The sequence below is a fragment of the Takifugu rubripes genome, chromosome 1, assembly GCF_901000725.2.
Source record: "Takifugu rubripes chromosome 1, fTakRub1.2, whole genome shotgun sequence".
NCBI classification, from domain to species: domain Eukaryota; kingdom Metazoa; phylum Chordata; class Actinopteri; order Tetraodontiformes; family Tetraodontidae; genus Takifugu; species Takifugu rubripes.
Window position 1 is genome coordinate 1,630,627 of NC_042285.1, and position 12,770 is coordinate 1,643,396.

Sequence of the window (12,770 nt, forward strand, 5' to 3'; positions counted from 1 at the left end):
TCACACATGTTCCTCCGGTCGACTCACTGCGGAGTGGCTGGATTCATGGCAGCAGACACTGAGGCTAATTCAACCATCATTCATTCTAAAAAAACAAGGCATAGTTTCCACACGATAATAAGATATTAAGATCAGGATAACACAACAGTTTGCCCTCTACGTTCCTCCACTGATGACCCAGGAACAATATTAGTAAATCTCTTTTGCACCATAGCAGGATATACTGTACAATAAGATGCACCTGTAAAAATATAGGAAATTCTAAATAGAAATCTAAAAAAGCCCCATCTGGTACTTGATATTGAATTATATTAGCTGATTATTTCCATACAAATAACACCCTGAGGACAAATTGCCTGAACAATGTACTTTCCTCAGATAAAACCAGCCAATTCCCTCAGTGCGCCACAGTCCAGATAAATCCATCCAGCACTGTCACAATCACAGCAGCTAATCTGCTACCTAATTTAAAAAATGTCCCATGCTACTTTAGGAACTTGGGGCCTCATGCAAATGTCCCCTGCACACATCAAGGGAGTCTGTGGTTCTAATCTGTGGTTGTCAGATTAGCGGGAATATTCCCAGTCAAGACGCTGGGATGCCTGAAGCGCCGCTGCATCGAATGCCAATGAGGAGGGCCTGATCTCACCAGCTCCCATCAGAACCAGACCAGATCCAGCGTTGCCAGTATGTGCACACAGAGGGAGCCTTGGAGCCAAACCAGCCCTCTCCTTTCTAGTGGAGGTCTGAAGCAGACAAGCTGGGCTTTCCTGAGCGGGCACAGCACCGGTGTGTTTAACCTGCATGTTTGCATCTCTGTGTGCTCCCTCTGGGTTCAAACGTGCATGTACGTGCACCACTTCACAAACCTTAAATAAGAAGGTCTTAAAATCTGCACATGCTATTGATAAAAATCCCCCTCAAAATGTCCCTGACTCAACACACAACGATATTGACACTTTCCAACAAAGCCCCCTTCACACTGGTAGGACGGGGGGGGGGGGGGTGTATTGTTATCCAGAAGGTACAAATGTGGTGTTTATTGATCATCCTGATTGTTTGCAGATGAAGGTTTTAAACAGTCAATACACACTGAAAAATAATTTGCAACCGTGATTGTTTTCATCTTTTTTTTGTTATTATTGAATCGCACTTTATTCAATAAGAATCCTCCAAAGCCTCTAGTACCGAAGTAGTTCCAGCAAAAACAGTTTATTCAGAAGAAAAGAATTCAGAATAAACCAATGATGTTTTTAGTCCACTGAGGAACAACGAATCTCTGAAGATCAAGCGGACTTTGTGAAAAAGAAAATAGGGTTTTTATAGAAGTGAAACATTATTTTCTCCTTAGAGATACATCAATAAATATCTATGTGGTGAGCGGAATAAAGGTAAGTTAATTGCCATTTTTAAACTGACAGAAGTTTTAAAATGATGACAAATCCCCCAATATATAATTATTTACAAATCCTTTCTTACGTTTCCATTAAATAAGAACAATACATTGATACACAAAGAGCTTAAAATGTGTTTCAGGGACGCTGATACAAAACATTCAGATATTTCAAGCTTTAAAAAGTTCATTCATCCTTTCAAATCAGGTTCTTGGCTGGACAAAGCAATGGGACGGCGCTTTGTCACGCTACAATGCAGCTTGGAGAAGCTTTGGGAGAGCGTTAGGAGAGCAGAGGTTGTCATAGTGGCCTGGCAATAACCTGAAAGTTATTACATTCAGCTAAACGAGAGCTGCGCTGTTACCAAATGAACACTTCAACCTCTCCCCAGCGACGCTCTTGGTGGTGACATCAATCAGCCCTGCTCCTCCGGGCCGATGCTTCATGAGGTCTGACTGGTTGTAATGTGACAGAACTACAGGTATCGTGTGGCTCAGGTGAACCAGTGACAGGATTTAACGGCGTAATGGCTTTTAATCCGCGCATCAAAAACGAAAATGCGTTTTAGAGGCGCGCACTCCTTCTGTTGTTGTGCCACGGCTCTTCCAAAAATAAACACTGAATGAATGAACCCCTCCTGTGCGTGGATAGGCGGTGCGTCACTGTTTGCAGGCGGCATCAGTAAACAGACTCACCACTGCTGCGACTCTTGCGGTTGGCCTTGCCCCCCGTCAGCAACATCTTCAAACTGTTCCTAAACATGACTGCAGCAGGCGTCCAGGACTTGTCTACAGAAAGATCTGTGGGGGGGGGGGGGGAGAAGAGAGAATTGCATCTCAATGTTTTGAGAGAGTGTCAGCTGTGATGTACAAATTACATTTCTAATAATAGACACCAGGAGTTAAAAGCACTGCCAAAGCAAAAAGCCAGAGGAAAAAAAACATTCTTAAATCTTGTAATTATCACCTCTAAAACGGTATTATCAACACATCTATGGCAAATTCATAAATCTCAATGTATGTGTGTAATAGTGGGGGTCAAACTAGCGCGCAGCATTGGAAACAAAGGTTGTACCAGCATTTCTGCCCATCATGATCCTAAACAGCACAGGTCTGTTTGCACTCCTCAGTCAAACACTGTCAATCCGGAGAATGTGGGGAGCAGGAAGCTGCCTCTGCCGGAGGGGAAGAGACAGTTGATATAGTAACACCGGTTGCCATGATACTAAACCAAACTCCGAGGTTCACAAAAGCTTTGATTGAGATGAATTGGCAGGAAGGTCAAAGAAACACACACAATATATTTCTGGCTTCGGTAAAGGCCTGGGTGACGTTGCAACGTTAGCTCCAGCTGTCCAAAGGCAGCAGGAACTGTGACGTGAGCAGAGAGTCTTTAAACTGTCAGGGCAGAACAACCACAGTCGCATTAGAAACCAGAGTTTGATGATGGCCGGCCGACTTCACTGCACAACAAAGTGTGTTGTTGGTGTCGTTGTTGCAGCCTGACGGAATCCTCGACTAGTTGTTGAAAGGCCCTTTAAATATTGATTCTTCACCATATAAATTCTGAATGAATAATCTTAATGATGTCTTCAGACACAAGCCAGTAGGTGAAGTTAGGTATTGACTAGTGTTCTGTATTGATCCATTAGCAACCCACCACTGTGATGCAGTAAAGGTTGCTTTGCCTGGACCTTCCCAGGGGTCCGGTCATTTCGCGTGTGGTCCTGAACTTTAATTAAAAAGTTTAACATTCAGATTCTGCACCACTGTTTTTCAATCTCGTACAGCAAACTGAAATAAAAAGGGGATGTTTGGAAGTCGTCTAAAAAGACCCACGCTAGCTAGCTAGCAGGCTAAAGCCCTTTGCTGTCAAGAGACTAAATGTAACTGGGAAAACTGTAATAAAACAAGCACAATGTGTCAGTTTTAGAAGTCCAAGGTCACATCAGAATGGCCCTTTTGGCGTGGATGATATACACATTGTTCTATAGAGCAACATTAAGTGGAGGATTTAGTCCACAAACGGATTTACTGCCAGCAGATAAGGACTTAAACCAAAAGACTGTCTTAATTATATTGAGCAGCTTGCTTTGTTCCGCTAATTCCTCCCCTCAATCTCCCCACCCTCCGACCCCCCCATTGTACACATATCTCTGCTGCCTGCTGTAGCTCCTAAAAAGCACGGCAGCAGATGTTCTCCATTTAATGATTCAGCAAAAAACCAAGGGATGAGCTCCAGCTGAGGACCCAAACAATAAAAAAACGGGGCGACGTGGAAAACGAATCCCTTAAATAAGGTCCAGAATAACACGGAAAACGGTGGAAACAAATGACACCAATCATTCACCAGCTATTAATAAGTTTTGCTTGTTTAATTTTGTTAATAAATCCACAGGGTCTGTAAAGCTTGAATGTAATGCAGCTAATAACAATGACCCCATTAGGCTGTTGGAAATGTGGCGTTACGTCATTTTTATTATTGTGTTGTTTGCCATAAACTCGGGGCGTATTTCATAATTCTACTGCTCATAAAAAGGACATCCTAGCTCGTCTGCCTTTACCGATCATTTTTGACCTTGTCTGCAGTCGTACCGCCGTTTTCGGGTTCACTCAATCACACACTATGAAAACGGCTCCTGATGCGAGTCCTTGAGGAAAGGCTGACATTTGTCCGCGAAAATTTAGCCCTGATCCTGAAATAATTGTTCTCTACACGAAGAGCCTCCAAGCAGTTCAAATCAGACACGTTACCAACTTCTGAAGTCACCGTCTTGGCAACTGAACAGAGCGTGTTAATTGACATTGCTATTGACGTCACACTGCTTTAACTTGGAGAAAATTAACCTAAAAATCCACCAATTATACATGAGGGCACAAAACTCAACGTGCAGCTTTACAATCCTAGAAGGAAACAGCTCGACGGACGCTGGTTTTCTCCCAACAAATGACGTCCCAGTAAATGTGAGACTCTAGTCTGGTTATTCTACTCACTCATTAAGTTGCATAGCTGAGGAACTCAATTATAGGGACGATTTTAACGGTCTATTTATCTGATCTTCATCCAGATCTGATCTTCATCCAGATCTCTACACCCCGTTTATGTGATTGTTTGTGTTTGTACCGGTAATGTGAACAACAGAACATAATTAGCTTACAGCTAAACATCAACAACTTTTTATCTTTGTCTAATTTTTTATTGGCCTGGGAAACACTGGCAGGTTTAAGAGGTTTATTAGGAGGTTTTCCATTCTGAAGAGGGAAGCTAAAGCTGTAAATCCTAAAAAAGTAAAAGTTTGCCTGCATTTTGTATCTTCAAAAGTCATGAGAAAGTGTCTGGACCAAAGAAAAGATGGAGCAGAGAGTTTAAAGTGGCAGAAAATTTAAATACCGGGTGAGGTCTCAAACAATTGTCCATAAATAAAGTACTTGGGGAAGTGAACAAGGACGTTCCATCACTGCCCATACGTGCGAACACTCCAGTGAACTTGTGATGGATCTGACTGGAACCTCTCAGATGTGGGACATCAGGAGTTAATAGCCAGATTAATCACAGCGATCGCTCCAGCTGCTTCGCACTATGATGACACAACTGATCTCTCCACCGGGTGGAGGGGGAGACGAAGCGCATTAGTCACCGCAGAAGCAGCGGCGCCGGTTCACGGTGGTTGAGCGATGACACACGCCAGGTGTGATTTGCTCGCAGCAGATTTTTCACAGGGCGAGCGCGCGGATTGTGGACGCTCGCTGATCATCACCATCGCCCAAGAAAAGTAGCGAGATTAAGGCAAACTGAATATATGGAGTAGCCAGCTGTTATGTAATTAAAGGCCACACTTCATAAACGCAGATGTTTGGCCACTACACCAAACAAAGGATCCTTAAAGGACAACGAAGGATGAGCGAACACAGTAGAATTCCCCCGTTATGGGATAAACAGTGTTTTATCTTATGGTATTTATTGATGGATACTGCAAATCTACACCTACAGCCATAACTGTGTTTGAACAATTGATTTAATATGTCGGGTTTGTACACTCGTATTTGCTTTAATGACTTCAAGAATACCTTTTAGCTACGTAAATCTTCATTCAAGAGCAGTAATGAGGAGCGGGCTTTCTGACGCAATATCATTGATATTAATCATCCAGCCTTTCTGTGACAGGATGTAGACAGAGGTAAGAGAGCGTCAGATGGCAGCGGGTCACTTCTATTTGCATGCGCAGACGTCTCGAGCGATTGAGTCAAGGCCATGCAAGAACATCTCCGCACAATTCACCATAGCATCACCTCGGTATAAATTATGAGCTGCGAGCATCTTATTATGTCTGTTCAGGTTTGCCCGGAGGCTAGGAGGCATTCTGTGCTTACAATGCTAAATCAAATTCATGATTCTAAAAGTCATGATTTTATAAGTAGGCACTGCAGCTGAGAATGAAGTACTGAGGACTCCACAGTCCGGGCCCATAAATCTTTTTCTATATGCATAGTGGTGCGCTAACCAGGCAAGGCCGGAGCAGTTTGCTAGCTGCTAGAGCAGAAAATAGGGGAAGAACATTACCATCCACTTGTAGGAGGCAATCAATGTATGCAATCTTAGAAAACAGGATACTGAGTAGGCAAGTAAGCACGCATGGACTGACAGGGTCGCCGTAGCAAGATAACCAAGCCCTCAGAAATCTCCCATAGACACACAGCAAAGGCAACGTTTCATCAGAGGGTGTACACGCACACACGCGCACACACAAACCTTTCATTCCCACTCTCTCTGACCCTGTGTACCGGCCTTTGTGAAGGGAAGCCAAGAACCAGCATGCTCTCACAGATAATGTGCGTAAGCGGATGCAGGCCTTCTCGGGCTTTTCCACAGCTTGGCCATAATGCTCCTCCACCATGTTAGGAAGCACTTAAAGGCACATTCACCAGCCCGGCGTGATGGCCGGCTTTTATCTGGGGGACCAAAACAGCGGCGCACTTGTTTGTTGTGATGACATACTAAAACAGGTTGCCAATTTCCTAAAGGGACACACAAAGGCGGCTTCAAGGTCTCAAAAGCGGGGCAGAGAACTTAATATTTATTTACTACAACTGCTTTAAGAGCCTCAGTCATTAAACCTTATGATCGGATGATAAAGGATTATCTTACCTTCCCCTTCTACGTTTAAAACCTTTCTATACGATGAAATAAATGATCAAATCAGAGCTCCATCCTGCTTTTCTCTCTTAAAAATACAATGAATCCAGCTGGGGGCAGGTGCTCTAAGCCTTGACTGAGAAGCACCATTAATTAGAGCTTTCTCTCCAATCAATAAAGTATCCTTTAATGGGGCCAGCGATGGCAAAGGCCAGTTTATCAGGGCAACCACTTGCATTTATCTCGTGTTACAACGGGCCTTCAAATTAGAACTCATGTGGGAGGAAACCATGCAGACCTACTCATGGAATTAGCAAGAATGCATGTTTCCCATGGGAGCGCTGTTACTGTGATTACCTGTAACACAGACTTATAGCAGCCATGGAGCCGACAGGGGAGCTTTAAACTGGCCATATAGTTTATGGAGTTGAAACATAACAGTCATAATATATATCAAATCAGCAATAAATATAAATGAAGTATGAAGGAAGTGAAGTAATATTGTTTTTTTCCCTTCTATTGGATGGCTGTAATTGCTAAGGGTCTGATAAAACCAGCATAGCAAAGGGCTTTGATCTCCTATGAGATTAAAAAGAAAGCCTTCCAAACTAATTATCTAACAAGGCACCATCTGAATAAATGCAAAATTATGAGAGCAGGAGTTACATTTGCAGTTTGGGGAAGGAGGGTTGTGTTAAAATGAATTAAATTAACAAAAATACAAAGAAATAGGTGGATGAGCAGCCTTAGGAGTCAGCTTGATATTAAAATGATAAATCTCTCATCAACCAAAGCATAATGAGTTGCCACAAAAGCAACAGCTGGAAAATGACAGATGAAATCCGCCTGGGAACAACTTTCTTGGAGCAATTACAGAGGAACTGGACGACGTGATTGCAGAACATGAATGTCAGCCTGTTATCAAAGCAGATGAAAGCTTCCATTGATTTCCTTACTTACTTCGACTTGCTTTTAGAGTTCATTAACATAAGTTACCAGAGTCGCCGGTGCAACTGTTCCCTCAAGTGAAAGAGGTTTTTCCTTCTTTTTGTCCAACCTCAACACTAAACAGGAACAGATCAAACACCTCTTTCCTGTTGGGGAACGTTCAGGGGAGCAGGATTCCATTAATCACCCAGATATCAATAACGGGAGGCGTCAGGTCACGGTTCAGCAGGTGAGAGTTCCACCAGGTGATCCAGAAACCATTAAAGGTTGCCATTTTAATCCTGCCAAGCAGATTATTTATTAATCTAGATTAATGTTCCTGGGTCTGCATACATCAGGAGGTAAATGATAATAGCTGTATCCTGATAGGGAACCATTATGTCACCATAGAACTAATTATTAAAATAGTCTCCCAAACAATAATTTGTAGGGTGTAAAATACATTTAACAATACACAATCTTTAAATGACTGAACTGTAGAACAGAACAGAACAGAACAGAACAGAACAGAACAGAACAGAACAGAATAGAATAGAATAGAATAGAACAGAACAGAACATCCACTTGCTTGACATTCAATGTGTGTCTGTTTCCCAGCCAATAGATGATTCAACAGTTTGGGACACAAAAGGCCAACTTTGTTCAAGACCAGCCAGCAACACCAGATGGTCATCCTCCAGTTTGGTGCCGTCCTGCTTCAGGAGATGCACAACAATCAGAATGTCTTGTTGCTTCTAAAGCACAATACCACAGTTAGGAAAATCCATCCAAAGTCTGCTGACAATAAGCAATTGACTCAATCTACTCGATTGCCAAACCTGGACCACTGCCTCAACGTGTGTAGGCAAAGCTTGTGCTCATCTAAACCTTCAACCACCAGCTGTCGATGCAGAAAATGAATGCGGCTTTAAATACCTCCTCCACTTCTGCAGGCTGCTGCTGTCGCACACTGAAATCCAGTAATTCACCCACTCCTCGCTGACACTTGAGCCGTCTCTACATCTAAAGTCATCGCACCATCTGCGACCTCAGGCCCCAACAGTCCGATGCTAAAAAGCACAGGAGACATTTGCTGCAGGTGTCAGGTTACCAGAGTCACACACCCGCGTAAAATAGCCAATTTCCACAAGCCTGACCGTGTCTAAAGTTTAAAAGTAACCATTATGCAAGTAGGGGCCATCAGGCTGTGGGGCTGAGTTCATGTCTTCCTTTGTACCGACGCAAAGTTGGAATTAATTTGCTTCTTCACGCCGACGTTGCCCACATACATCTGAGTAAATGATGTGATATGGTTATGTCATCTCCCTGTGGGGGACAGACGTCCTCCTACGCAGGCCAACTGGCACACACCTTCATTAGCAGACCTGTGACCAGTTTAATGCAGCTCCGGCAGCCCTCTCACATCCGTTCAGACCTTTTCCTTCAAAGGAAAATGACTGCAGTAATATGTCGGCCTCAATCAGAGTCTAGAGAGCCAAACGAAGGTGGACCTCGTTCATTGTTCCTTTATTTTCCCCCGTGTTCTGGCCAAGCCCGAATAATGGGATAAAACACCACGAGTCGTGTCGTCAGGTGAGGAAATTTCCCGACCATGGGTGGAAATTAATCAACAACGTGCACAAACACAATTTGGTCTCAAAGAGATGGATGGGCTTTTTTTTTTTTTTTTTTTAAAGTTCAGTTCAGTCTCTTTTCCAGAAAAACACATTTGTCAGTGATTATTAAAGAAGTATTTTTCCTTGCAGACAGAAAAACAACAACAGAAGCTGAGCAGTGATGTTAATACGTTGTGAATGTGCTACTTTGATGCTGCCTGGCTCTTATTTTGGCCACCGCTGTGAGAGGGAATATGGTGGAAAGCTTGTCGGGGTGGAGGTATTTGCAGTTTCCTCGTGTCATGAATTCCAATATAAGAAATACCCACATGCACTTGTTCAGAAACAACAACAATCAAGAGGAGCAGCCAAGTCAGGCATCAGTAAAGACTAGAAAAAGCTGAGAAAGAGCAGAGAAGACATCAGGATTCCTGTAGTGATGGAAGCTGTGACCCCCGAAGCAGATCAGTGCAACAGCATGTGAGATCTCTGTGCAGAAGAGTACAGTGCTGGGGCTCAGATCAGCTCCCAGGCATCTGGGAGAGGACCCGGAGCTTCAGGGATACGGAATGTGGATAAGTCCCGAGATAATTGCAGCCACACAGAAAGAACACACCGGCGAAGGAGGATATAACATTATTTATATATGACGATATAACATTAGCTCCATGCCGCGGAGGGGACTATTCTTATTGGTCTGCCATTTTAGCAACACATGAAGCTAAATGATGCTGCGAAAGGTCAAACGGTAAATATTGTGCACACAGAGAGGGATGTGGAAACAGTTCGATTCATTCTCTCTCCCTCCCTCCCTCTCTCCCTCCTTCATCCACAGACCTAAGTGCTACACCTGCTGGCCATTCGGAAGCGCTGCTGGTTAGAGAAAAGATGAGATGGATGGAAAGCCGGTCCAACACGCAGCCTTCCATCCCTGCGGCTGAGATATGACGCCAACATGGCTATCGTGTAGCGTGTCAAGTAACAGGGAGAAAAACATTTCTGCTGAAATCCTCGCAGAGCTCCTGTTATGCCAGCAGCTGCCTGATCCGCTTCGTACAAACAGACTGGTGCTTCAGGAAAAAGGGCTGTTTTTGACAGGCTGCTTAAAGGGCCAAGGAGAGTCATGACATAAGGAGGGAAGGTCACTCTGCCCGCGTGAGATAATTAAGGATGACACGTGTGCACTTTTGCTTTCGGACACAATCATTTTCAAACCAGCCAGCGTCTCCAGTCTAGACAGAGGATGAAATTAAATTCTCAAATATGAAAAGGCTTGGGCGGTATCTCCTCATTTCCTTCACTTTTCTTCTTCTAGGGCACTCAGTGGCAATTGGGAGGCTTGGGTTTTATTCTCTGGGCTCACTATTCCAGACAAAAAAAGTTCACAGCTCAGGTTGGGATCTAAAAGAGAATTACTGCACCTATAAAAAAGTATTTAACCCCGTTGCCTTTTATATTGTTTTAGGACGTGGTGTAAATTTAATCACACTGATTAAAAGTTAGGTTTGACCTACGAAGTGCACAGGGCGTGGCGTGTTGTTTTGTGAATCCTTCACCATGAAGTCTTTGTGTTCATGGGAGAAGATAAAAACTAGACTATATTTATCAGTGAGGCACATGTAATGATCCGAAAGGCAGATTCAGATTCCACGGCTTAATATTATAGTAACTCCGTGCTATTAAAACTTTGCTTTATATTGTGGTTGCTTTTATTGCTCAATAGGGTGTAACAGACAAAAAAAACGGGAATTGCCATCAAGTGAAGAGGACCTATTTAATTATTTTAAGTGTAGCTTTGGCCATTTCTGTGTGTGATCTTTTTGCACGTCCTCATTCTTTAATCATCAAACTGTTTGTGGAATTACAGTCTGCACATTTAAATGCAGACACAGCCGAAGAAGAGGAGCCATTTGGACAACATTGATGTTGGGGGGGCCCCTGTGCCACATTACCCGTCTCAATATGTTGCTGCCCAGATAGTATACAATAGAATGGACGTGTCACCAAGTCTGACACCAGATTTTTAATTTGAGGACAGCTTTCATCACAAGGGTTCCACTTGAAAATGATCAAAGACGTACATTATGAGCAGTAAACTGAAGATGAAGGATATAAAGGACCCTTTCTGTACAGCTGGTCTATGCCCGACACACGTTTTCATACATGTGGTCCAATTTAAGGGTCAACTGACTGATGCAACATCAGTCCACATTACAGCCGCAGTGGATGCAAGACAGAGTAAATGCTCTTGGATTACGTTGATCGTTATATGGAAGGCAGAAGCAGAATTACCGTATTATTACAGTTTAAAATTTGTTATCTTGGAGTATTCTCTTCAGTTTTGTATTTTTGCTTCTTCTCCCCAACACTAGAATATTGGCTTTGGCGAACGCTGGCTTTTTAATTTTCAGATCTTCATATAGTTTTTACGTGGTTGTGTGTAGGCTGATGAGAGATTAGTCATATTCCCTCAAGAGCTTGAGAAGAACGGTCCAGCTGAATTGCGCAATACCTGCATTAAAATATCACTGAACAGTAACATGGTTTTGTTTTAGCTACACATGCATGTGCCCACACATGAAAACATGGGACTGAACAGAGTTGAAGGCATCATTTGCCACATGTAGTGTATTTTTGAGCATATCTCCATTTCTATGGTTAATTTGCAACAACCTATTCTATAAATACAGCATTTTCTTGTATTATTTGAGCCCTCGCAAGCCTGGTTAGAGCTCACAGCATGTTCCTATCTATGTGCAGCGCTGTGTTTCCTTGCCCTTGGCTATTGTAAATCAAGACCAGACGAGTGAACAATAGGCTTAACGTGGCTGCTAAGTGAAGTGAAACCATAAGGGCATTCCTGTGTTGCTGTATTTCATAAACTTTGAGAGTTATAAAAGTTCTCATCTGAAATTATCTTCAGAAGGGCACTCGAGCGGGGAGTCTGGAGCTGCGTGAGATAAAATCCAGCCACACATTTGGAGCAGAAAGGCTCCCCATGAACCCTGAAGACTTCACCCAGAAAATAAGGCCGCACCATATGTTCTTGAGCACTTTTCGCTATAATGCATCGATTTTCTAACAACATCTTTGACAACGACGGATTCAGAATCAAGGTTTGTTGTTGTCTGGAAACTGAAAAGCTACAGTTGGGTAAAGTAAAGGAACACAGCTTAAGGGCAATGCTTTGTGGCTAATAGCTGCTAACCGATGACAATGGACCATACCAAGAAATGAACTAAAGCTAGCAAGAAGCAAAATGTAAGTGACGATGTAAGCTATATGTAGTTAGTAAAGGATGTCAGAGTGCCACTGAAATGAGGCTATACTTGTATTTATAGCCAACACATTGTTGTGTAGGTGAGAGATGCACGTCGACCACGTTGTTTATGTTGTAATGTGCTGTTAATGAGGCTGCACCCTTCTGTTCTGCTGCTCCTGTGATGCAAATATCAATACATATTTTATCAACCTTATTAAGCCCTTGAATGAGAAATAGAACTCAACCCTAAAAGAATGAATGAATAAAGTTCAATTTCCTTTCAGAGGTTCATGTGATGATGTTTTTAGTGCCTGTGACGTAAGGAAAACCACCAGACCTTCAGCAGCTGGATGCAGTTTCACCAGCACAGGACAGGAATAGAGCTGATCAATAAGGTGGTGTCATCCACACAGACCAAGGTGGAGATTGGAGATGGCG

At 43.1% G+C, this 12,770-nt stretch overlaps 1 protein-coding gene across 4 annotated transcripts in view; it reads right to left on the reverse strand.

The window, feature by feature from the left end:
- The window catches only part of tanc2b (tetratricopeptide repeat, ankyrin repeat and coiled-coil containing 2b), a 98,594-nt gene that overhangs the window by 69,060 nt on the left and 16,764 nt on the right, over positions 1 to 12,770 (reverse strand). For 3 of the 4 annotated variants that reach the window (XM_029848837.1, XM_029848829.1, XM_029848825.1), the window contains exons 3-4: positions 2,469 to 2,568; positions 2,090 to 2,194 (exon numbers count right to left, since the gene is read on the reverse strand). In XM_029848837.1, the coding sequence (XP_029704697.1) occupies positions 2,090 to 2,194; positions 2,469 to 2,487 (124 nt within the window). In that variant the 5' untranslated portion in view covers positions 2,488 to 2,568. The remainder of the gene's footprint in view (positions 1 to 2,089; positions 2,195 to 2,468; positions 2,569 to 12,770) is intronic. The other variant, XM_029848828.1, reaches the window with a different exon arrangement.